The sequence below is a fragment of the Lithobates pipiens genome, unplaced genomic scaffold (genome assembly GCF_037356315.1).
Source record: "Lithobates pipiens isolate NorthernLeopardFrog02 unplaced genomic scaffold, aLitPip1_a1.2 Scaffold_18, whole genome shotgun sequence".
NCBI classification, from domain to species: Eukaryota; Metazoa; Chordata; class Amphibia; order Anura; family Ranidae; genus Lithobates; species Lithobates pipiens.
In genome coordinates this window covers 197850754-197878014 of record NW_027507758.1, presented here as the reverse complement: position 1 = coordinate 197878014, position 27261 = coordinate 197850754, and the positions used below count along the sequence as shown (strand labels likewise).

Genomic DNA, 27261 nt, shown 5'->3' with positions numbered 1-27261 from the left:
TTTGTGCCAAGACAGAGGCAGTGCGTGGGAAGAAAGGTGCTAAAAAGCTTCTTTCTTGGGAACCACAATCACTTTGTAAAGATGCAGATGTTCAGAATGGAATCGGTTTGCTCAGTAGTCGCTGCACTCCATCAAGGGGACTCCCTGGCGTCCTTAGACATCCAGGATGCATACCTGCACATACCCATATGCCTCTGGAATCAAAAGTTCCTGTGGTTTGCAGTCAGGGAAGCCCACTACCAGTTTTTCTGCTCCTCCTTTTGGTCTGGCTTCAGCCCCCTGGGTCTTTACCAAGGTATTGGCTCCAGTTTTGGCATTGCTACGGCAATGTGGGATCACGATCGTGGGATACCTAGACGATCTCCTCCTGAGGGCGCCTTCTACCTCAGAATTAGAGGAGGATGTGACGAATACCATGCAGACCCTGCAAGAATTTGGGTGGCTGTTGAACCTAAAAAAGTCGGTGATCGTACCGACCCAGCATCTGGAGTACCTAGGCTTGCTGCTGGACTCCAGGGAAGCGAGTGTGTTTCTCCCTTCAGTCAAAGTTACAGACTCTGAGATCTACGGTAAAACTGCTGATGAACCACAAGTGGTCGTCAATCCGCTTTTGCATGCGAGTTCTGGGACTCATGGTAGCCTCCTCCGAGGCAGTACCTTATGTCCAGTTCCACACCAGAGTCCTGCAGCAGGAGATTTTGACAAAATGGGACAAAGCTCAGTTGTCCCTGGATCAACAGATCCAGGTGAGCCAGTCAGTCAGAGACTCTCTGATCTGGTGGTTGAGGTCCCCGGTGATTCAGTCCGGAAAATCGTTCCTCCCTCTGAAATGGACAGTGATCACAATGGACACCAGTCTGTATGGCTGGGATGGAGTGATGGGGGTTCAGTCGGCCCAGGGCCTCTGGTTGACGGAAGAATCCAAGTTGCCGATCAATCTGCTCGAATTGAGAAATCAGGCTATGTCTCTCCACATGGTCGATGAGGCTGCAAGGGCGTCCAATCAGGATCCAGTCAGGCAATGCCATGGCCGTAGCATATGTCAATCGCCAAGGGGGAACAAGAAGTTCAGCCGCTGCGTGGGAGGTCACTCACATACTTCGGTGGGCAGAGCGACACGTACCGGCCCTGTCGACCATTTACATCCCGAGAATGGAGAACTGTCAGGTGGACTATTTGAGTCGACAGATGCTGGACCCAGGAGAATGAACATTGCATCCGGAGACATTCGGGTTACTGTGCCTGAAGTGGGGCACACCAGACGTTGATCTTCTGGCCTCTTGTATCAATCCGAAGGTGCCAAGATTCGTGTCCAGGACAAGAGATCTGTGGGCCGACAAGTCAGATGTGCTGGTGGCTCCGTGGGATCAGTACCAGCTGATCTACGCCTTTCCTCCACTGAAACTGTTACCACGTCTGCTTCGCAGAGTGGAAGTCGAGGGGATCCCAGTAATATTGGTTGCTCCAGATTGGCCTCAGCATCCTTGGTACGCAGACCTGGTGCGTCTGGTGGCAGACGCTCCCTGGCAACTGCCGTTGCGAGAGGACCTTCTGCCTCAAGGTCCGATTCTCCGTCCTGCTTTACCATCGCTGGTTTTAACGGCATGGCTATTGAGAGCCAGGTGTTGAGGAACCGGGGTCTTTCGGTGATTCCAACTATATTGAGAGCACGAAAATCTTCTTCTCGGAAGATATACCATCGTACCTGGAAGGCCTACATCTCCATGTGTGAGGAGCAAGGATGGCATCTGCGCTCCTTTTCCATATCCAGGATCCTGCTGTTTCTCCAGCAAGGAGTTGACCAGGTATTGGTATTAAGCACCATCAAAGAGCAAATTTCAGCCTTGGCTGTCTTTTTTTCAACGACCCCTGGCGTCGCACTCCTTAGTGAGTACCTTCGTTCAGGGAGTATGACATGTAGTCCCTTCGGTGCCTCCGTTACCCCCATGGGATTTGAACCTGGCATTGGCGCTTCAGAAACCGCTGTTTTAAAATATCAGGGAGATTCCCCTGTTGACTCTTTCCCAGAAAGTGGTCTTTCTAGTGGCCATCACATCGGCCAGGAGGGTTTTGGAACTGGCGGCCTTGTTCTGCAAGTCGCCCTATCTGGTTATCCACAAGGATAAGGTGGTGTTGCGTCCGCAACTGTCTTTTCTGCCAAAGGTGGTCTTGGCTTTTCATATCAATGAGGACATTGTATTACCATCTTTGTGTCCTAAGCCGAAGCACCCTAGGGAGGTGGCTCTTCACGCCCTTGACGTGGTTAGGGCTCTGTGGGTGTATTTGCAGGCGCCGTGTAGATGCAATTGAATATGCAATATATATTTCTCCATTTTTTTTCGATAAAAACGCAGTACTGTTATGTTAATGCACTGTTGCATTACTTCTGCAGTTTGGTGCGGTCTTGGGTGTTGAGGATACCCTGTTTTTCTGTGGTGGTTTTCCACGCACTTCTGTTTTTTTGTGGGTATAGTTTCACTAGTTTCCACTTGCCATGGTGGATGAAGTTTTTATGCTGTTTTTTCCCACCCCTCGTTTTAGCACTGCTTGGGGATGTCCCGTTAGTTACAGAGAGGAGCTGTCGGTCGGTAAATATAAGAAATATAGGATTTTTTGTACTCACCGTAAAATCCATCTCTGTAATTCACCTACCGACACAGCACCCGCCCCTCCTTTTATCTTTATATTATACTGCTTGTTGATGTACTGAGGTCTATCTGCAGACGGGAGGGGTTGTAGCCTGAGGGGGACACCCCCCCCCCCCCCCGGGCGGAACTAAGAGTTCTGAGTGTTGTGTTACAACTTTTCCTAGTATTCTCCTAGTGATAGAGTTATAGAGAGGAGCTGTGTTGGTCGGTGAGGATTTTACGGTGAGTCAAAAAAATTTTTTTTTATTAGTTTAGAGAAAAAGGTGATCAAATATGACCAAAAGAAACCTCTATGGGAACAAAGTTATAAAAATTTTGTTTGGGTACAGTGTAGCATGACCGCGCTGAAAATTGGCTTGGTCAGGAAGGGGGGTGGGGGGGGGAGTGCCTGATATTGAAGTGGTTAAATATAGGCACCACATTGGCCTTACGCCAATCCAATGGAACTATGCTAGTCATTAGAGGCCCCAGAAATTAGAAATCATGGCTTTAAAATGATAGAGCTCAATGCTTTTAGGACCAGTGAATGTATGCCATCTGGTCAAGGTGCCTTATTCACCTTTATTCTGTCTAAATATTTCTGGACCATATAAAATTTGAGCCATAGTGGTTCATTTCATCCCTGTTATGCAGATGAACTCCCTCATGCTCCTTTTGTATACACAGAGCTGAAGAAGATATTTATTAAATGTGCCTTCTCTTTGTCCCCAGTCAGCCACGCCAGATTTTGTAAAGGGCCTACATGCAGCTTTGATTACCTTTTTTTTACATATTCTTTCGTGATACTTCTTACTAAATAACTTGGACTGCCTATTTTTTCAAAAAGGGGTGGTCTAGACTGTAATTTTCACACAACTAAACTTTATAAACCAATTTGTATTTTTTTTCACTAAAAAGATTTAGCAAAATACATTTTGGCCTAAATCTATAAAGAAAGATTTAGTTGAACAGTGTGACAGCACTGAAAACACAAAAAAAAAAAAAAATGGCCTGGGCAGGAAGGGTGCAAAACAGTCTCGTCTTCAAGTTGATATGATGAACCTAAATTATCATTATTCCAGTCAATTATTTTTTGAAGTCACGTAATTAGTTATATATAGTTCACCTGGGTGTAGCCAGATGTCTTCAAGTGATTCTTAACCACTTTAGGACCGCCACATGTAGTTATACGTCGGCAGAATGGCATGTATGGGCACAAGCACGTACCCGTACGTGCCTGCCTTCCAGCGGGTGGGGGGTCCGGTCGGACCCCCTCCCGCTGGCTGCGGCGATCCGTTTCGCTTCAGGAGCGATCCAGGATGAGGGGATGGTCGTTGGTTTCTGGCCATCCCCTCTCGATCGCTCCTAGCGAATGAGAAGCTTCCCCTGCCTGTGTAGTGTAAACACAGGCAGGAGGAAGTGATGTCGCTCTCCTCGGGGCGGTCTTTTTGACCGGACTGCGAGGAGAGGACATAGTAAGTGTGCACCAACACTACACTGACATGTAGGTACACATAGGCACACAAATCACCCCCCCCCCCCGATCGCCCCCTTTCACCCCCTTTTGCCAGTGTCACTAAGCGATCGTTTTTCTGATCGCTGCATTAGTGTCACTGGTGCCGCTAGGTAGCTAGTTATTTTTTTAGGTTCACCGCCAGGTTTTTATAGCATTAGTTACCCCCATATACTACTCAATAAAGGTTTTAACCCCCTGATTGCCCCTAGAGTTAACCCTTTCACCAGCGATCACCGCATAAGTGTCACTGGTGACGCTGGTTAGCCAGTTAGTTATTTTGGTTCCCCGTCAGGTTTTTATATAGCGTCCGGGACCCCCATATACTACCTAATAAAGGTTTTAACCTCCTGATTGCCCCAGGTAACCCTTTCACCCCCTTTTGCCAGTGTCACTAAGCGATTGTTTTTCTGATCGCTTTATTAGTGCCGTTGGGTAGCTAGTTATTTTCTAGGTTCACCGCCAGGTTTTTATAGCGTTCGGTACCCCCATATACTACCTAATAAACACTACCTAATTTAACCCCCTGATTGCCCCTAGTTAACCCTTTCACCAGTGATCACCGTATAAGTGTTACGGGTGACTCTGGTTAGTTTGCTTTTTATAGCATCAGGGCACCCACCATTTATTACCCAATAAAGGTTTAACCCCCTGATCACCCGGCGGGTGATATCAATTAGGTTTTAGCGTCAGATAGGGTCTGCGTCACCGCAGGCATCGCTAGGTTAGTGCCAGTACCGCTAACACCCACGCGCAAAGCATACACCTCCCGTAGTGGTATAGTATCTGAACAGATCAATATCTGATCTGATCAGATCTATACTAGCGTCCCCAGCAGTTTAGGGTTCCAAAAAAACGCATTGTTAGCAGGATCAGCCCAGATACCTGCTAGCACCTGCGTTTTGCCCCTCTGCCCAGCCCACCCAAGTGCAGTATTTGTTCGATCACTGTCACTTACAAAACACTAAACACATAACTGCAGCATTCGCAGAGTCAGGCCTGATCCCTGCGATCGCTAACAGTTTTTTTTTTTTTGTAACATTTTATATTTAAATCCTGAAGGTGGTCTTTGGTTTTCGGGGTCCCGTGCGCGGCTAGGCTCCCAAAAAGTCCCCCAAATGTGGTATCCCAGTACTCGGGAGAAGCAGCAGAATTTATTTTGGGGTGTAATTTCACATATACCCATAGCATGTGTGAGCAATATATCATTTAGTGACAACTTGGTGCAAAAAAAAAAAGTTTGTAATATTCCCGCAACTTGTGGCAAAATATAAAATATTCCATGGACTCAACATGCCTCTCAGTAAAATAGCTTGGGGTATCTACTTTCCAAAATGGGGTCATTTGGGGGGGTTTTGTGCTATTTTGGCATTTTATGGCCTTCGAAGCTGTGATAGGTAGTGAGGAGTGAAATCAAAAATTTGCACCCTTAGAAATCCTGAAGGCAGTGATTGGTTTTCGGGGTGCCGTACGTGGTTAGGCTCCCAAAAAGTCCCACATATGTGGTATCCCCATACTCAGGAGAAGCAGCAGAATATATTTCGGGGTGCAATTCCACACATAACTATGGCATTATTCAATCACTTGGGACAAAAAAAAAATATTCAATGGGCTCAACATGCCCCTCGGCAATTTCCTTGGTGTGTCTACTTTCCAAAATGGGGTCATGGGGGGGGGGGGGGGGGTTGTACTGCCCTGCCATTTTAGCACCTCAAGAAATGAGATAGGCAGTCATAAATTAAAAGCTGTGTAAATTCCAGAAAATGTACTCGCTATAACTTTTGCACAAACCAATAAATATACGCTTATTGACTTTTTTTTACTAAAGACATGTGGCTGAATACATTTTGGCCTAAATGTATGACTAAAATTGAGTTTATTTGATTCTTCTTATTACAAAAAGTAGAAAAAATCTTTTTTTTTTTTTTTTTTTTTTTTTTTTTTTAATTTTCAGTCTTTTTCCTTTTATATCGTAAAAAATAAAAATCGCAGAGGCAATCAAATACCATCAAAAGAAAGCTCTATTTGTGGGAAGAAAAAGACGCAAATTTCGTTTGGGTACAACATTGCATGACCACACAATTACCAGTTAAAGCAGTGCAGTGCGAAATTGTAAAAAGATCTCTGGTCCTTAGGCTGACAATTGGTCAGGGGCTTAAGTGGTTAAACTATGTTTATCTTAAAAGTCCAACCTCTGGTCTGTCAATACGGTAGCATAACCTACACCAGGAGTCACCAAACTTTCTACACACAGGGCCAGTTTACTGTCATTCAGACATTATGGGGGGGGGGGGGGGTTGGGGGACAGACTGTGATCATTGGGATTAGAATTTGTCCTGGTGTCAGTGGGAGAGTGGGCCTTTTGTGGTAGCTTTAAACGAGATGGTTGCTGACCTTCTCTCCAACTGATCCCTTTCAATCAATGACGTGAGGATTTACCCACAGAGGACACACAGGCTGCTGCTGTCTCTCCAAAGATTAAATGTACAATACTGAAGCTGGAGCATTAATCTATCACTAATATTGTTACTTAAATTTTGTTAACCCCGTGCTGAGGTATAGGTGTCAGTTTACAACAAATGACTGCTGCTGTGGTATAAGATGCAAATATATACAAAATCAATCTTGTATAAAGACCATATAAATTGCAGCTTGTATGCAGTGCCAACAAGTGGATATATGAATAAGTCTTTCAAAGTGGTGTTCTTGTCTACATATTTTAGTGCTAGTAGTGAAAAGTAAAGTGCTGTGGATTCAGGTCCCCTGAGGGAACTGATAGTCCTCAGATTGTTAAAGATGAATGGTCTGCTTTTCCTTACTTATACTCTAGGTTAAATGAGTTCAAACGCAATTCAGGTTCCTGGCTTGCAGGTTGTGGTGTGAACCTATCCTAAAATAACTCATACTTTTGGTTTTGATTTTTTTTTTTTGGAATGTAATTCAAATATATGTCCATTCTCAAACTGAGAGTTTTTAAAACAAAACATTTTCCGCTAATAAAACGAAACTGGTGAAAAGAAAAGTCTTACCTCCAGTCCAATCATACCTCAGTGTTTGGCCTTGGCATCTACTATCTACTCCAATCTGTGGGTGATTTCATCTAAAAGGACTGGGAGACACCTAAAGGCCGTTTCCCCTCCCCCTCCCACAAACATGTTATTGCCCTTTACCCTTTGACAGAGGGTTTTGTTTGTAAGTGGTCCACACCTCCAGAGGTAGACCTTATGGTCTCTTGCCCCAAGAAGGCAACTATCCTATTAGTGGAAGGACCTCATTGGCAAATGCCTTGTTGTTTGTTACCGGTCTATGCACTGTCCAGCCAATGTTGATTCTGATTCTATATGCTTTGACAGTTAATTACCGTGCCACTATGTTAGTACGATTAAAGATCACCCAGGGTTCTTATGGATGCCGATTTTGAATTTCTAGAATGTAAATTCTGAGCCCAGAAACGTGGTTTTTCAGATTTCTTTGGGATTTGTCCTAGAGTCTAGAGCAGTGATGGCGAACCTTGGCACCCCAGGTGTTTTGGAACTACATTTCCCATGATGCTCAGCTACACTGCAGAGTGCATGAGCATCATGGGAAATGTAGTTCCAAAACATCTGGGGTGCCAAGGTTCGCCATCACTGGTCTAGAGGCTTTCAGTGTCTTGGGAAGAAGCTTCTAATCCTGGATCTTTGTTTTACTGAGTACCAGCAGGATGTGGGTTCAGGTGTACACAGCCTTTATAATAAAGGGCCTGACATTGATACGGGGCTCCACTCGGGATGGAGCGTGAACCTGCATAAATTACTGGGGGTGTCTTTAATCTTGCTATAAAAGAAGCACATTGGCTGATGATGATCCCTAATAAATAGTTCAGTACAACAAATGATTCGGACTTTGTATATACCACCAAAAGTAATAACATATATTTTGTTAAAACATCAACTATATAGAAATTTGACTTTTTAATAAAATATCTGTTATTACTTCTGGGGATATATAGAAAGTCCCAATCCCAAAAATGTGTTATACTGATCTAATCTTGCTATAGTTTTCCATGAATATTTGCTTTCCTGTTAATTTTCTTCTTTCACATATACACTTTTACAAGATACATTTTAAGGCACGATAATACTGATTCCTTCTTTTTATAGTAATGGCTACTGTTTTATTGACTGGAAATATGACATTGTATGCATTTCTGTAAATAATATTGATTTTCTTATATTTAAAACATTTATTGTGTAATATTATAGGAAAGAAGATATTTGACACTACAACAGGCTAGAGAAAAGGGTTTCCATATTGACTGGCTTTCCCATCCTGTTCCAGGTACATTTTCTTTCTCGTTTTTAATATGACATGACCATGTTTACTTCCACTGAAATGGTGGTTTCTAATGCTTTATGTACACTAGCCTATACTGGCAGCTCCTAAACTTGACTTTAGGAGGTTTTGGCATTTTTTTTGACAAAGCGTCTGAACTCATCTCCATGTGTCAATGTAAACATAGGCTTTTTGCACAGTTTAGGAGCTGCTAAATTTAGGTAAGCTCAAACCTCCCTCTCCTGAACGTGGAGAAGAATCGCGTTCAGGATAGGAACTTTTTGAGTGCTGGCTGTGGGAAAACACAAATTGTGTCACAAGTTTGCTGCACTTTGCATTTTCCCACAGCCACTGTACATGTAGGACGGTGTATATGAAGTGTAACTATTTCAGCCCCGGAAGTCTTGGCTGCTCAATGACCTGGCCATTTTTTGCTATACGGCATGTGCCGCTTTACCTGACCAGCGGTCATGCGACGCTATACCCAAACAAAATTGACGTCCTTCCCCCCCCCCCCCCCCCAAATAGAACTTTCTTTTCGTGGTATTTGATGACCTCTGTGGTTTTTATTTTTTGTTCTATAAACAAAGCAGGACAATTTTGAAAAAAAAAAAACACTTATGTTTTGCTATAGTAAATATCCCAGATTTAAAAAAAATAGTTTTTTCTCAGTTTAGGCCGATATGTATTCTTCTACATATTTTTGGTAAAAAAAAATCGCAATAAGGGCATATTGATTGGGCTTTGCGCAAAAGTTATAGCGTCTACAAAATAGGGAATAGATTTGACTTTTTTTTTTTTTTTTTTTTACTAGTAGTGGTGGTGATCTGCAACTTTTTTATTGGGACTGCGATATTGTGGCGGACAAATTGGACACTTTTGACACATTTTTGGGACCATTGACAATTATACAGTGATCAGTGTTATAAAAATGCACTGATTACTGTATAAATGTCACTGTTAGGGAAGGGGTTACCACTAGGGATCAAGGGGTTAACTGTTCCCTAGTGTGTGTTCTAACTGGGGGGGGGGGGACTGACTAGGGGAGGAGAGAGATCTGTTTTCATACTTGGTATGAACACACGATTTGCTCCTGTCCCCTGAGAGAACCCGGTCCTGGCTCTGTCACGAGCGATCGTGCGTAGCTGGAGGTCATCGTGCCCACCTGGCACTCGCATCGTCTCCGGCGTGTTGCCGTGGGTGGCCAAAAGGCGAACCGACATAGTTATGTCGTTTCGCCCAGGAGAGCCAACCTGCTGCAGTAAATCTGCGGCGGCTGGTCAGGAAGGGGTTAAAGGTGCTAAACAGACAATATAAACATGTACATATGTTGAATCTTGTGTTTGTAAAAACTGGGCAAATTAAAAACTGAAAATTGTAACATTAGGTTTGATTTCTTGGTTTTGCTTTTAATTCTGTGCATGAAAAATGACAGCTGTTTAACTGCATACAGTGGTGTGAAAAAGTGTTTGCCCCCTTCCTCATTTCCTGTTCCTTTGCATGTTTGTCACACTTAAGTGTTTCGGAACATCAAACCAATTTAAACAATAGTCAAGGACAACACAAGTAAACACAAAATGCAATTTGTAAATGAAGGTGTTTATTATTAAAGGTGAAAAAAAATCCAAACCATCATGGCCCTGTGTGAAAAAGTGATTGCCCCCCTTGTTAAAACATACTATAACTGTGGTTGTCCACACCTGAGTTCAATTTCTATAGCCAGACCTGATTATTGCCACACCTGTTCACAATCAAGGCATCACTTAAATAGGAGCTGCTTGACACAGTAAGGTCCACCAGAAGATCCTTAAAAGCTACACATCATGCCGAGACCCAAAGAAATTCAGGAACAATTGAGAAAGAAAGTAATTGAGATCTATCAGTCTGGAAAGGGTTATAATGCCATTTCCAAAGCTTTGGGAATCCAGCGAACCACAGTGAGAGCCATTATCCACAAATGGCGAAGACATGGATCAGTGGTGAACCTTCCCAGGAGTGGCCGGCGGCCCAAAATTACCCCAAGAGCACAGCGACGACTCATCCAAGAGGTCACAAAAGACCCCACAACAACGTCCAAGGAACTGCAGGCCTCACTTGCCTCAGTTAAGGTCAGCGTTCATGCCTCCACCATCAGGAAAATACTGGGCAAAAATGGCCTGCATGGCAGAGTTCCAAGGAGAAAACCACTGCTGAGCAAAAAGAACATCAAAGCTCGTCTCAATTTCTCCACAACACATCTTGATGATCCCCAAGACTTTTGGGACAACATTCTGTGGACCGATGAGACAAAAGTGGAACTCTTTGGAAGGTGTGTGTCCAAGTATATCTGGCATAGAAGGAACACTGCATTTCATAAAAAGAACATTATACCAACAGTAAAATATGGTGGTGGTTGTGTGATGGTCTGGGGCTGTTTTGCTGCTTCAGGACCTGGAAGACTTGCCGTGATAAAAGGAACTATGAATTCTGCTGTCTACCAAGAGATCCTGAAGGAGAATGTCCGACCATCTGTTCGTGTACTCAAGCTGAAACGAACTTGGGTTCTGCAGCAGGACAATGATCCTAAACACACCAGCAAGTCCACCACCGAATGGCTGAAGAAAAACAAAATGAAGACTTTGGAGTGGCCTAGCCAAAGTCCTGACCTGAATCCTATTGAGATGTTGTGGTATGACCTTAAAAAGGCCGTTCATGCTCGAAAACCCTCTAATGTAACTGAATTAGGACAATTCTGCAAAGATGAGTGGGCCAAAATTCCTCCAGGACGCTGTAAAAGCCTCATTGCACGTTATCGCAAACGCTTGGTTGCAGTTGTTGCTGCTAAGGGTGGCCCAACCAGTTATTAGGTTTAGGGGGCAATCACTTTTTCACACAGGGCCATGATGGTTTGGATTTTTTTTCACCTTTAATAATAAACACCTTCATTTACAAATTGCATTTTGTGTTTACTTGTGTTGTCCTTGACTATTGTTTAAATTGGTTTGATGTTCCGAAACACTTTAGTGTGACAAACATGCAAAGGAACAGGAAATGAGGAAGGGGGCAAACACTTTTTCACACCACTGTATATCGGACTCGCCATTTCTTTCCAGTTTGAGTTGAGACCACATTACCTCTGTATGTGGAGTACTTACAGTATAGGCCCCATTTAGGTGGAGTGTTAGTTGGAGTTTAGATGTGAAGGCAAAATTAGCAGGATCTGTTACTTTGACCATAACTATTTGACTAAATTGTATACCCAAATAATTTTTATATTTTTTTATGACATCATAGACTTGGATTTTATTAAAAACAAAACAAATACAATTAAATGTAATTAACCATTTTAATATGTATTTTTCTATTGATAATAATAAATATCTGGTAATGTACTAAATATAGACATAGGCCACCTTTAGGCTTATTTTGTGAATGAAGCCTCCAGTTTGTGTATGTTCACTATTGACTGACATCATCACATGATGAGGAACCACTTCAAATGCTAGCGGGGGACCAGAGATGTCTATATTATATATATATATATATATATATATATATATATATATATATATATATATATATATATACCGTATATACTCGAGTATAAGCCGAGTTTTTCAGTCCACTTTTTGGGCTGAAAAAAGCCGCCTCGGCTTATACTCGAGTCACTGAAATTTTTTGCCGGAGATGGAGGAGAAAAGGGGGCGGGGCCATGCCGCTGGCTGACGCTAGTGAATGGCCTGTAAGTGTACCGCTCAACACCATCCCCTCTGCTCTCTTTCGTTCTGTCCAGTTTTTTTTTTTTCTTCCTCGTGCTTATGGCTGTATGGCTGCAGTGGCGGGGGGGACTCTTTCTTCTATTTCGGGCGCGGAGGAATACATCCTCAGCGCCCGCTCCGCACTCCTCAGCATTAGGCTGGTCACCGCAGTGGGGGGACTCTTTCTGCTATTTCGGGCGCGGATGAATACATCCTCTGCACCCGCGCCGCACACCGCTCAGCATTAGGTTACTGTGTGCTGCGGAGTGATATCCGATCCAGTCCTCTCTCTCTCTCTCTCTCTACACACTATAACAAGAAGCAGAGAGAGCAGGGGCCGGGCGATCCAGTGATTTTTAAGTTGAGGTAAGAGGCAAAAAAAAAAAAATGAAACTGACCTGCTTTTGTAGACCTTATTCTATCTACCATATATTGATTAGAATCCTGTAATTTTTTTTATCTTAAGCAATATTGTACTTTAAGGCTGGGTTCACACTGCAGAGGTTACGAGAACCGGATGTGATTCGCACTGCACTGCAGTGCAAATCACATGCGATCTCTGTGCGATGCGAGTTCAGCCATACAGATAGTATGGCTGAATTGGCATCGCATCCGACCCAAACTCGCACAGGACCCTTTTTTGGTCCGCAGCAGAATCGGATCGCATGGGTGTTCACACCATGCGATCCGATTCCTGTCCGAGTTTGCAGATCGCACTGCGATATGCGAACTGATCTGGGGGTGTCATTAACATTTCACTGACACTCCCAGCAGTTCGCATAGGGCAGTGTGAAGTGCCGCTGGGAGGTATGCGAAGCGGGAACCTGCTGCGGATTCACGGCGTTCCCGCATCGCTGCAGTGTGAACCCAGCCTAAAGTGCAATTACCGGTATTACCGTAAAATTATGTTTCAAAAGGCTGGGTTCACACCGGAGCGATGCGGGAATGCCGCAAATCCACGGCGGGTTCCCGCATCGCATACCTCCCAGCGCCACTTCACACTGCCCTATGCGAACTGCTGGGAGTGTCAGTGAAATGTTAATGACACCCCCAGATCAGTTCGCATATCGCAGTGCGATCTGCACACTCGCACAGGAATCGGATCGCATGGTGTGAACACCCATGCGATCCGATTCTGCTGCGGACCAAAAAAAGGGTCCTGTGCGAGTTTGGGTCGGATGCGATGCCAATTCAGCCATACTATCTGTATGGCTGAACTCGCATCGCACAGAGATCGGATGTGATTTTGCACTGCAGTGCGGTGCGAATGACATCCGGTTCTCGTAGCCACAGCAGTGTGAACCCAGCCTCAATGAGTTCTAGCACATGTAAACACAAAAGAATACCGGTACCCTTTTTTTTTTTTTGTTAAATATAAAAGATGTTGCACCGAGTGGTGAATAGATACGGTACCAAACATACCGTACCATGCTTTAAAACGATGCCCACCTGTGGAATGGCAGCACACTACGGTAAATTTATATTATCCATAGACGGCGCCGGGGTCTGGGGAGGGGCAATGGGTGGGGCCAGGGTGGAGCTGAAGGGGGCCCCGTCAGGTAGGCTGTACGGGGCCCCATGATTTCTATCAGCGGCCCTGTCCGTGGACATCATCATCACAGCGGGACATCAGCATCATGAGGTGAGTGAAAAATCACAATGGTTACTGTATATTTAATGGGCAGGCTGTATACCGGTATGTGTCTAATGTGTTATCCAGAGCATTATTACAATGGGTACTGTATATTTAATGGACACAGGCAGGCTGTACGGTATATTTAATGGACACAGGCAGGCTGTACGGTATATTTAATACACAGGCAGGCTGTACGGTATATTTAATGGACACAGGCAGGCTGTACGGTATATTTAATGGATACAGGCAGGCTGTACGGTATATTTAATGGACACAGGCAGGCTGTACGGTATATTTAATGGACACAGGCAGGCTGTACGGTATATTTAATGGACACAGGCAGGCTGGACTGTATATTTAATGGGCACAGGCAGGACACTGGTAGAATGTACGGTATATTACCGGTAATATGAGCCCTAACACAGGCTGCTCTTTGCAAACAGTCATGTCATCACTTTCTGTAATATCAGCCTGCATTAGGCCTCAAAAGGTACCCGAACAAGTCTTTTTTTTTTATCCTGTTAGAAATGGATCCCAGTACTTCTACCGGTAATCCTGGACCAAAAGAAAAACGCAGGTCATTCGAAGCTGGTTTCAAACTTAAGGTTGTGTCAAGAGCAGAAGAAAGCAATAACAGTATTGCAAGTAGGGAATTTTGTGTTGATGAAAAACAAGTGAGGGAATGGCGGAAAAAGAAAGCTGACTTGGAAAAGATTCCAAAGGCAAAAAAAGCTCAACGTGGTTTAACAACTTCATATGGGGCTTTAGAGACTGAATTGCATAAATGGGTTATGGAGTGTCGTCAAAATGGTTACTGCGTAACACGCATGGGAATTCGCTTACGTGCCCTTCAGATGGCTAAAGATGACAAATTAAAAGCACCAGGCATTGAAAAATTTGTTGCGTCAGCAGGATGGTGTACCCGCTTCATGAATAGGTTTGGCCTATGTTTGCGGCAAAGAACAAAGATTTCACAGAAGTTGCCAAAAGACCTTGATGAAAAAGTGATGTCATTCCATTCATTCATCATAAAACAAAGAAGGATCCATAACTATGACCTGGGAGATATTGGAAATATGGATGAAACACCGATGACCTTTGATCTTCCAAGCAACAGAACTGTGGCAAGTTTGGGAGACAAAACTATTTTTCTCAGAACCACAGGAAATGAAAAAAATCATTTCACAGTTGTTCTGTCATGTTTGGCTAATGGAACAAAGCTGCGCCCTGTCATTATTTTTAAAAGAAAGACCTTGCCTAAAAAGGTCAAATTCCCACCACGAATTACAGTGCGCGCACATGTGAAAGGCTGGATGGATGAAGACGGAACAAAAAAATGGCTGGAAGAAATTTGGAAAGAACGACCAGGAGCAGCCTTAAAGAAAAAACCATCATTGCTAGTTTGGGATATGTTCAGAGCCCACACATCTGATGGCATAAAAGAAATGGCAAAATCTTCTCAAGTTACTTTGGCCGTTATTCCAGGTGGGCTTACATCTGTATTGCAACCGCTAGATGTGTGTTTAAATAAACCTTTTAAAGACCGTGTGAGAAAGATGTGGCATGAATGGATGTCATCTGGTCAAGCCCGACTGACAAAAGGTGGAAATCTGATGAAGCCCGACATAGAATTGATAGCAAAGTGGGTTCGTGATGCATGGGAAGAGATTCCGGAGGACATGGTGCAACGCGCCTTCAAGAAATGTGGCATTAGTAATGCTATGGATGGCAGTGAAGACAGCGCTTTGTATGAGAACGACAGCAGTGATGGTGATGACTGCGAACTCAGTGATGATGACAATGTCTACGCTGATAATCTCACACCAGCTAATGCTGAAGCTCTGTTTGGACATACAGATGATGAGGAATCCAGTTTTGAAGGATTTTAACTCTTGTGTTTTAGCTTGGTTGCTGAATGAGCTAAGGTTTTTGTACTTTTAAAGTTATTGTTGATACCATATTGTTTTATTGACCCTCTTTACACTTTTATATTTTTTTACAGAGATAGTTTACTGTTTTTCTTTGAAATAAATATTCAAAAACATTATTGGTATCTATTTTTATTTTTGAAATTTACCGGTAGCTGCTGCATTTCCCACCCTAGGCTTATACTCGAGTCAATAACTTTTTCCAGTTTTTTGTGGTAAAAGTAGGTGCCTCGGCTTATATTCGGGTCGGCCTATACTCGAGTATATACGGTATATATATATATATATATATATATAATGTACATTTTTTTACACACACACCCATACCCTCCCCTGTTTTATAAGTATATAAAACTCCGAATACAGTGCTCTCATGTCACACAATACAAACGAGACACATTTCCTCCTGATGAACCAATGTCTTTCATAAAATACCTTAGGATGTTTGTTTTCCAAAATGTGATAGTCAGGAAATGTGAGGCATAATTCATGCCCCTAGAACACCTGAAGATACCCCCTTGGATTGCCTTCTATGCATATAGGTTGTGAAAAAGTCTCACATGTGTGTTATCTCCAAACTCAGAAGGCAAGCCAGAATGTGTTTTGGGGTGTAATTGTAAGTATGGCCTATAATTTGTGTGAGGGAAAAAAAGCACATTTTATTAAATTGTTCAAAAAATTGTGACAGAACAATATATCAAAAAATTCACTATGCCTCTTACTAAATACCTTGGACTGCCTACTTTCCAAAAAGGGGTCATATGGGAGGGTATTGGTGCTGACCTGGCATTTCAGGGCCTCAAGAAATGAGATGGAAAGCAAGTACATCAGGACTGATCAATTTTCAAATTATATACTGTGTATATACCCTATATTGGCAAAAGTATTGGGATGTCTGCTTGCACATGAACTCTTTTCTTCTGAAAAAAATAAATAAATAAAACGTATTATTTGAACACATTCAAGCATACATGGTCCATGTACACAAAATAATGGAAAGCTATAATGTAGAAAACAAATAGGCAATTACAGCTTCCAACTGCATAGAGATGATAGTGCCAATAGAGCATTAATATTGCACACTCCAAATTTCAGATACTGACAACCAGCATTGCGTAACCAACAGCATTCTACCCCAATATCCTATCTATAATCAGGTCTACTGGTGCCAAGCCTGGTGCATAAAGCCAACCTCCCCAAACCACCTCAAAGTTAACAGTGCACCCACAATGCTGGTAAATAAGCTTTTCATATCTTAATGTAGTACCCATGTGGCCTAGCCATTCCTTAAAGGAGAAGTCCAGCCTGACATCATTCCACTGGGCTTCTCCTATGGGTCACAGGAGTGCAATTTGTTAAGGCCTTAATGGACTCTAGAGACCAACTCTGTGGGTTACCATCCTCTCTGGTCATATCAGTCAGAGGCTTGACCAGAGACAAGAAGTTACGAATAAACTACTGATAGTAGTTGGCAAAGCCCAGGAAAACGCTGCAGAGGACGTAAACCCACAGGTCGAGGCCACTGTAGGACTGCCGACAGTTTCTCTGGGTCCATCGAAAAACCAGCAGTGGAAATGACAAAGCTCAAGAATGCAACCTGTTCACAATGGAACTCGCACTTCTCCAGTTTTTACAATAGATTGTTTTCTCTTCGTTTCTGAAGTACACGGCAGACATCTGTGTGGTGGCTCTCCAGGGACTTGGAAAATATGAGGATATCATCGAGATAAACCACCACACACAATTGCTACAAATCTCGGAGGACATCGTTAATAAATTCCTGGAAAACTGCCACGGCATTACAAAGGCCAAAAGGCATTACCAGGTATTCATAATAGCCTGTTCTGGTAATAACCAGTTTTCCACTTGTCGCCCTCCGTAATGCGCACAAGATTGTATGCCCCTCTCAAGTCAAGCTCTGTGAAAACCGTTGCTCCCTTGAGGCGGTCAAATAACACTGTAATCAATGGAATTGGGTAGGCATTCTTAATTGTGACACAATTGAGACCCCTATAATCTATACAAGGTCTCAGTTCACCGCTCTTCTTTTTCACAAAGAAGAAACCAGCACCAGCAGGAGACGAGGATTTGCAGATGAAACCTCGAGAAAGTTTGTCAGCAACATACTCCTCCATGGCCTTATCCTCCAAGACCGACAAAGGGTAAACCCAGCCATGAGGAGGTATGGCACCAGGTTGAAGGTCAATTGCACAATCATAAGACCGATGTGGAGGAAAACGACCGGCTTGAACTTTATCAAAGACATCGCCAAAATCACGGTACTCCTCCGGCAGGGAGGGGAGTGAAGCGGTGCACAGATCCTTGGATAACTTCAGGAAGCATGTCTCACTGCATTGTGGTGACCAGGAGAGAACCTGAGCACGGAGCCAATCAAAAGAGGGGTTGTGCCTCTGTAACCAAGGATAACCGATAACCTGGGTGAGGAAATAACTTAAAATTGGATTATCTCATGGTGAAGAGCCCCTACGGCCATGGACAATTGAACTGTCTCATGAGTCACATGGGCAGGCTGTAAAGGTCTCCCATCAAGAGCCTCAATGGCAAGTGGAGTGTCACACAGCTGCAGTGGAATCGAGTGCTGCGAAACAAATGCAGCACCAATGAACAGGCCTGCAGCCCTAGAGTCGATTAGAGCCTGTATCTCGATGGATGACTCAGCCCAAGAAAGGGTGACCAAAACCAGGGGCTTATCCTTCTGGATAACTGGGGAGGAAACAACGCCACCTAAGGTCTGTCCATGACAGGACCTCAAGGTTCGGGCGTTCCCTGGACGGGTAGGACACAACTTCAAAAAGTGACCTGCCTGGCCACAATAAAGGCACAATCGCTCCCTCCTAAAGGCTCTCTCATCCGCAGAGAGACGTGTGAAGCCCAGGTGCATGGGTTCATCTTCACTGACCAACTCTGTACCAGGAGGCATGGGAGGTGAGGGAGGCATGGGTGGGACTACAAAGCTCGGAGCCAAACGTACAGGAGGCTTCCGCAAGCGCTCTTTAAGAGAGAGTCTGGAGTCAATGAGGATGGCAAATGAGATCAGGCTCTCTAGCTCAGTGGGTTTATCTCGGGCTGCTATCTCATCCTTGATGGAATCTGAGAGACCATGAGAAAAAGCAGCCACAAGGGCCTCATTGTTACAAGCAACCTCTGCTACCAGAGTACGGAATTCAATGGCGTAGTCATCAACAGTTCTCGTACTCTGATGGACATGAGGCACTTGGCAGCAGAAGCGGAGCGTGTGGGAACGTCAAAAACCCTTTTAAAGGAGGCCACAAACTGAGGGTAACTCAAGACAACAGGTTGTTGCGTCTCCCATAGTGGGTTTCCCCTCAAGCCCGGTGGCCTTCCGAGGGAGAGGGATCATGGGGGGGTACTGTCAGGGCTGGCTTAGCCCTTCCTCCTCTGGGCTGGCCACTCAACTGTTGGCTAATTGCCAGCTCTCTTCTCTCTCCACAGTTACCAGCTGTTCCCGATGATGCTAGTCTGACCTGCCTATTTAAAGCCTTCCAGCTCACTTCTCCTTTGCCTTTGCATTGGTCACATCACAAGAAACCATCTCCTGCTGTTTGTTTCTAGACTGGCTTGCTGACATCCCTCCTGGCTCCTTATCCTGCTTGCAGTTGCTCTCCTTGGATCCCTGACTTCAAGCCTGGCTGATTACCCGATCTGGTTAATGAACTTTGGACTCTGGCTATGCTTGACTATGCTTTTTCTATTTACCTTTTTATTTTTATTAATAAACAAGTGTGATTTAATTGTACTTCTGTCGCGGTCTGATTCATGGTTTCTGACAGTATTACTTTGGATTAAGGTCCATGCCCCCCCCCCCCCCAAGACATACAGACTCTGGATATGTAAATGCCATATTAGCAATAGTGACTGAATCATACTGTTGGGACACAAACTGTTACATGCTAATATCAACTCCAGCCACCTGTCTGTCGTCTTCTATAATGCAAATTAGACTAGTCTAGCTTGACACAGAGTATTTCCCCTATTGTTTGTGTTAATTAACATGCTAAATATATAGTTGGCTGCTAAGTGTTTACTAGAGAGGAGGGGGAATCTCCAGGAGTCAGCATCACCTCGTTATCTAATCCCTTGTATTAAAAGTATATAAAAAGACTGTATTCTGGTTCTAATAAAGAGTCCATGTCAGCAGTGAAGCACGTCTCGTCTTGTGCTTGGGAGCGGTTGGAATACCTAGTATATCACTTCCCCCCAGTCTGAATATAGATGATGAAAGCACTCAAGCGGAGTGTAGGGACGTTTCGTCACAACCCTGATGATGTAACCTGTGCAATATTATACAATCTAATATATTCTTTAAGTATTGCATACATGTATTAAATTGCCTATCCCTATAAATTAGCTAGTATATAAGAGTCTGATCAGCACAATGATATAGCAAACACATCTGCTTAGTAAGTAATCAAGTCTTATTTATTTTCCAAGGAATTAGCAAACTAACATAAAAGTATTAAAAGGTATTGGTGTTACCTAGCTTACAATCAAAACACAATATACTAAACAGCAGATCTCTACAACATATAACAATCATCAAAAATTAAATACAAGAATATACTTATCACATCCTATAACAGACTCCTGTCGGCTGGTCTCAGGATGTTGAAAGAGCTCTGGGCCCACATGGTTTAGGCCCGAGCCAGCACCTAGAGCAAGGTCTCAAGACAGGCGTCAGGCAAAGAGCTGCAGAGAGAGGGCTCTTTGCCTGTGTGCGCTCCCTTTTGCTCAAAACATACACGCCCACTCGTAGCCATTCTCATTTGCCTTCCATCCAATAGATATTGCCAAGAGGTAGTCTTTCAAATATCTGCCCATTCTCTAGGAAGCATGCTGTATTGTCCACTAGGGCCAGTGTTTCTCCATTAATCTCTATTAGCCCTGGGTCATCTTATCTAGCTTGTATTCTCTTTGAAGCCTGTAATCACACATATCACAGCAGATGAGCTTGAGCCAAGACATTGTTATTCTGATCTTAGGCCCCCTGGCTGTATCAACCAGGAAATAAAATAACAGAAGTATATTAAACCATGTTGCTATCCAACACTCAACTTCCAAGCAATCTTGGAAAGAAAGATGCAAACAATTAAACAGTGCAACAACAGAGGAAAAACAAATAAAAATATAAGGTCTGTCCAACTGGTATTACACAGCAGTTAGTTTGTGTTGGAGAGATCCCATTTGGGGCATCTCCAGAGCATGTGGATGAGGTCACCTGGATGAGCCTGACATTTTGGACATGTGGAAGTCTCTCGTCTACCCCATTTATGTTGCTGTACAGGTGTACAACTTACGCGGTGCAATATAAGCAGGTGTGACAGCCTCTGCGCCAGAGACACCGACAACAATGGTCCCACTCCAAGAATCTGATCCCACTGTTCATAATCAATGGGACCAACATTTCACTCCCATCCCTCCCTGCAGGGTAAAGGTTCAGGGGCTTGTATATGCAATAGTAGATAACCTTTTCTCTTTCGTGCACTGACTGACACAGCTCCATTATTGTTATGCCACCTTCAGGGGAGGACTAGGCAGAACATGTTATACATGCGAAAAACAGAACTTTACAGTTCCGCCCAGGGGGGAGGGCCCTCTAGGAATAACCCCTCGGCCTGCTTCCTGCAGCTCAGTTTTTTTTCTGCCTAGTGCAGAAGATGGACCTAGGCTCCCTGCGGGACCATCGGTCCTGGGATTTTTTTTTCCTGAATATTTGCCTTTTGCCCAAGATTTTAAGATCCTGTGATCTGCTATCAACAGCCGGCTGGGTGACAGGCTGGATAATCTAGATCCTTGTCTCCTCAGCCTGGCTAACGAGCATGTGCAGACCCTAGCTACGCGCTGGGTCGGCCACGACATGCCCCTCAGGCTTCAGGGGCGGCCGGGGAGTATAAGACTCCGGGGCACACATATGACTGGACTACCGATGTCCTTGTCACAGTGTGCCATGGCCAGCAGCCACCCCGTATTGCTTGGAGAGTGAGTCTGTGATGGGATGTCCCCAGCTCATCCGGATGGTAAGTACAGCTCTCCCTGCCTCAGCGGGATTGAGCAGCTGCACATTCCTTGGGTGGTCGATTAGGGGGTCCCTCTCCTCCCTCTCTTCTCTCCCTATCCCCCCCCGTGGGGTATGCTGCTTGATGGGCTGCTGAGCGGTGTGTGTACCTTTAGCCAGGGGTCCCCTGGGGGGGGGGGGGCTTTCACCTTAGATGGGGGGCTGCACTGAGTGTCTGTGTCCCTGGGTGTCTGTGGTCTCCCCACTGCGTGTCTGGAGGTCTGCATGTGCTGATCGCCATAGCGCTGGTCTGCCTCCATTTTCTCTGTCCTTTCACTGTGTACAGTTGTTTGTCTGCCATTTGTGGTGTGCCTCAGTGGAAAGCATGGTCGGGGGCCATTTTTCCGTAGCTTGGCGGCCATTTTCTCTGTGATTATGTCCTTTATACAGGGCGGCCAGCAGCCATTTTGTTGTAGTCCAGCACGGTTATTATGCTCAGCACTGGTCCCTGCTCAGAACAGCGTGGTTTTTCACTCAGGACACCTGGGAGCTGATACTGGATGGCGCAGCACTCGGTCGGGGTGGTAAGTTCTGCGGTGGGTGCCCCTCAGTCTGCAGCAGCTAGGAGGGTGTGCACCTGTTCTAAGTCCCCAAGTGTGGCAGACAGGGTGGGTCAGCATGGTGTTTCTTCCCCAGAACTCCCTGCAATTGCAACTGGCTTGTCTGCAAACAGTGCAGTGCCTTTGGACGCTTTGTCGCGGTCCTTGAAACGTTTGTTGCCAGGGTGGAGGCAGTGTGCTGGTGCAAAGGTGGTAAAAAGCAGCCCCTGCCCCCCCCCCCCCCCCCCCCCGTCCTCTGGGGAGAGCTCCGATTCAGACTTGGGCCCCACTGAGACTGGCGGCCCCTGCTCTATTGTTTCAGATGATGCTGACCAGGACCGATCAAACAGTGAGGATGAGTTCCCTCCCGGGTCCGCGCAAGACAAAGCGCTAGTTGGAGCACTTATCACAGCTGTGCGTGATACCCTGAAAATTCAAGATACAGCAGGTTCCTCTGCTGGAGTAGCGGTCTCTTTTGGGTCCCGTGAGCCAGCCTGTACACCTAAGGGGTTTCCATATCTGACTTATTTAGTTAAGTTCATATGCAAGAAATGGGGAAGCCTGCAACGGACCTTCTCGGTCCCTTAAAGAATGATGGTGTGCTTACCCCTTTGAGGAGAGCCGCCTTAAAAAATGGTCCGGTCATGGACCCCTCAGTATCCAGGTTAAACAAGGTAAACAAGGTAACCACGATCCCGGTAGAGGGGACTCCTGCATTTTAAGGACCCTACGGACAGGAAGGCTGAGGCAGTGGCCCGTTCCTTGTTTACGGTTGTGAGGTCAGCAGTACGACCAGTACCGGCAACAGCATTTGTGTCGCAGAAACTTTCTGACTGGGCAAAACTTTTGCACCGTGAATTGGAGAAGCAGCAGGTTACTCCCGTCTGCATGGAACTAGCAGACCAGTTAGTGCATGGCCTTAAGTACGTTTGTGACGCGGCCCTGGATATGTTTCCCCTGCTATCCAGGGCTTCAGCGTCAGCAGTGGTGCTAAGGCACCTGATTTGGCTAAAATGCTGGTCTGCGGACCAGGCATCTAAAAAAAGCCTTGATGGATCTACCCTTCCTTGGTGAGCGACTCTTTGGGTGCTCGTTGGATGACATTAAGAATGTCACAGGTGAGAAGAGTACCTTGCTCCCACAGGCCAGGAAGACTAAGGAGCCATGCCGCAGGCAAGGGCCCTCATTTTCCGCTCAAAAGAGGGACAACCTCTGAGGGACAAAAGCATCCCTGGAACCGCAAGTCTGCAAGCAAGCGTTGCTACCTCATGAAGGTTTGCCCCCATCCGTCACACGGATGGGGGGGGTCGCCTTTGGGAGTTTGCAGCCCAGTGGGCCTCTCGGCTACCTGACCAATGGGCCTGTGAACTGATTTCCTCTGGCTACAAGATAGAGTTCCTCTCTTGGCCACCAAACATTCTTCCCCTCCAGTATACCCTTAATCGCGGCTCGCCGGGAGGCCCTAATGGGGGCAGTAAGGGACCTGCTAAGCCACGTGGTGCCTGTTCCGGAACTGGAAAGGTTCCAGGGGTTCTACTCAATCTGTAGTCCCCAAAAAGGAAGGGGTACGTCCAATCTTGGACCTGAAAGCCCTCAATTGCTTTGTAAAAGTACAGAGGTTCAGAATGTAATCAGTTCGCTCAGTAGTAGTTGCACTCAATCAAGAGGGCTCCCTGGCATCTTTGGACATCCAGGAGGCGTACTTGCACATAACCATATGCCTCAGGCATCAGAGATTTCTGCGATTTGCATTTGGGGAAGCCCACTACCAGTTTGGGGCTCTCCCTTTTTGGCTTGGCATCAGCACCCTGAGTCTTTGCCAAGGTATTGGCTCCAATTTTGGTGGTGTTGCGACATTGCGGGATCGCGATCTTGGGTTACCTAGACTATCTCCTCCTGAGAGCAGCTTCCGCCTCAGAATTAGAGGAGGATGTGGCGATCACCATGCAAACCCTGCAGGAATTTGGGTGGTGGTGCTCATACCGACTCAGCTCTTGGAGTACCTAGGCTTACTGCTGGACTCCATGGAAGCAAGAGTTTTTCTCCCTTCAGACAAACTGCAGACTCACAGGGCCACAGTAAAACTATTGATGAACCGCAGATGGTCGTCGCTGTGCTTCTGCATGCAAGTCCTGGGCCTCATGGTGGCCTCCTTCGAGGCGGTACCGTACGACCAGTTTCACACAGTTTTGCAGAAGGAGATATTGACAAAATGGGACAAATCTCCGTTATCCCTGGATCGGCAGATTAAGGCGAGCCAGTCAGTCAGGGACTCCCTGATCTGGTGGCTGACGTCCCCGGCACTTCGGTCTGGGAAGTCATTCCTACCTCTACATTGGACAGTGATCACTACGGACGCCAGCCTGACCGGCTGGGGTTGAGTATTGGGAATACAGTCGACCCAGGGCCTCTGGTCGAGGGAGGAATCCAAGTTGCCGACCAATGTGCTCAAGCTTTGAGCGATCAGGCTCCACATGGTCAATGAGACTACGAGGGCATCCGATCAGGATCCAGTCAGACAACGCCACGGCGGTGGCATATGTCAACCATCAAGGAGGAACAAGAAGCTTGGCTGCAGCACGGGAGGTCGCTCACATCCTTCAGTAGATAGAGCGACATGTATCGGCCATATACATCTCGGGAGTAGAAAACAGGTATGCAGACTATCTAAGTCGCCAGATGCTGGGCACATGAGAATGGTCATTGCTTCCGGAGGTGTTCATGCTTCTTTGCCTGCGGTGGGGCATGCTTCTCTGCCCTCTCGCCTCAATCAGAAGGTGCAGAGGTTCGTGTCCAGGACAAGAGATCCTTGGGCGGACGCGTCAATTGCATTGGTGGCTCCATGGGAGCAGTACTGGTTGATTTACTCCTTCCCTCTGCTCAAACTGTTACCACGTCTGCTCCGCAGAGTGGAGGCTGAGGTGATTCCAGTAATACTGATTGCCCCAGATTGGCCACGGCGTCCTTGGTACGCTGACCTGGTACACCTGGTGGCGGATGCTCCTTGGCGGTTGCCAATGCGAGAATACCTATTGCAACGTCCGATAATCCCTCCTGCTTTACCGTCGCTGATTTTAATGGCTTGGCTGTTGAATGCCAGGTGCTAAGAACCAAGGTCTGTCGGACTCTGAATCTCCACTCTGCTGAGGGCACAAAAATCTTCTCCTCAGAAGATATACCATCGTACATGAAAGGCTTGTATCTCCATGTGTGAGGAGATGGTGTGTTGTCCACACACCTATTCCGTTTCCAGGATCCTGCTGTTCTTACAGCGAGGTGTGGCCCAAAAGCTGGCCTTGAGCACCATCAAGGGACCGATATCAGCCTTGGCTGTTTTTTTCCCCCCCAACGACCACTTATGTCTCACTCATTAGTGAACACCTTTGTGCAAGGGGTTCGATATGTAGTCCCTCCGATGCGACCCCCCACACCTCCATGGGATCTGAACCTGGAGCTATCAGCGCGTCAGAAGCTGCCATTTGAGAACATCAGGGAAATTATCTTTCTCAGAAAGTGGTCTTCCTAGTGGCGATTACATCTGCCAGGAGGGATTCTGAGCTGGCGGCCTTGTCTTGCAAGTCGCCCTATCTGGTTATCCACAAGGATAAGGTGGTGTTGCTCCCATAACCTTCTTTTCTGCCAAAGGTGATCTAGTCTTTCCATCACAATGAGGACATTGTGTTACCATCTCTGTGTCCTAAACCGACACACCCTAAGGAGGGGGGCCCTAAGGGTATACCTGTCTGCCACGGCTCCCCTCCTTTCTCTGTTGGTTTCGGTAGCTGGTCCGAAAAAAGGGCTGATGGTCTTGTCAACCACCATCTCACGATGGATCAGACAGATCGTGGTCCAGGCTTGCGCCCTGAAGGGGCAGATACAGCCCATTCCACCTGGACCATTGGGACATCTTGGGCCTTCCAACATCAAGCGTCTGTCTCCCAGGTGTGTAAGGTAGGGACTTGGTCATCCATTCACACTTTCACAAAGTTCTACAAAGTTGATGTAAGCACATCTTCTGATGCCTGCTTTTGCCGCACAGTTTTGCAGGCTGCCATGTAATGTTGCAATTTCTTTCTTCTTGTTAGGGAAAGTTGCATTCTGTTTGTCAATGCATTCTGATGCATATGTTGACCGCAAGTTTTGATGTGGTTGGTTCAGATGGTGACTCCTCCACTGGGGAGCAGCTCTGGTTGTGGGTGACGTTATATTTGCTGTTCCCACCCCTCGTTATGACACTGCTTGGAGACGTCCCTACGGTCAAGATTAATGAAGTTGTCCGTCAATGAACGAGAGAAAATAGGATTTTTGTACTCGTCATAAAATACTTTTCTCTGAAGTTCATTGACGGACACGGCACCCTCCCCTCCTATTAGTTTACGTTATACTGCTTGTTGGCGTACTGAGCTGCAGGAAGCAGGCTGAGGGGTTATTGCCAGAGAACCCGCCCCCTGGGTGGAACTTTACAGTTCTGTTGTTTTTCACATGTATTACATGTTCTGCCTAGTCCTCTCCTGAAGGTGGCGTAATAACCCTACGGTAAAGATTAATGGAGCTGTGTCCTTCAATGAACTTCAGAGAAAAGGATGTTACGGTGAGTACAAAATCCTATTTTTGTTTCTTTTGATTCTTATTGGTGTATTTCTGGATTTATTGCAAAAAAAAAAAAAAAATTGTTTTGAGTTTGATTTTTTTTTTTTCTGGTTATAGTGGGCCATGGCCCCCCTCTGCCTGTGGATGCTCTCACGTGCCCCCTGGTGGGAGATGGGGCTATGATGAGACTACCTATAAATGCTATGTCATTGTTGTCCTGATACGACACATTGGCCGTTTAATCCATTCACCTCCATGGTTGAAGACAGATGACTGTTATGAA

At 45.6% G+C, this 27261-nt stretch overlaps 1 protein-coding gene across 3 annotated transcripts in view; it reads left to right on the top strand.

Moving 5' to 3' along the window:
* MTR (5-methyltetrahydrofolate-homocysteine methyltransferase) overlaps nucleotides 1-27261 on the top strand; it is a 1186028-nt gene that overhangs the window by 939200 nt on the left and 219567 nt on the right. For all 3 annotated transcript variants that reach the window (XM_077486511.1, XM_077486510.1, XM_077486509.1), the window contains one exon: nucleotides 8385-8460. In XM_077486511.1, the coding sequence (XP_077342637.1) occupies nucleotides 8385-8460 (76 nt within the window). The remainder of the gene's footprint in view (nucleotides 1-8384; nucleotides 8461-27261) is intronic.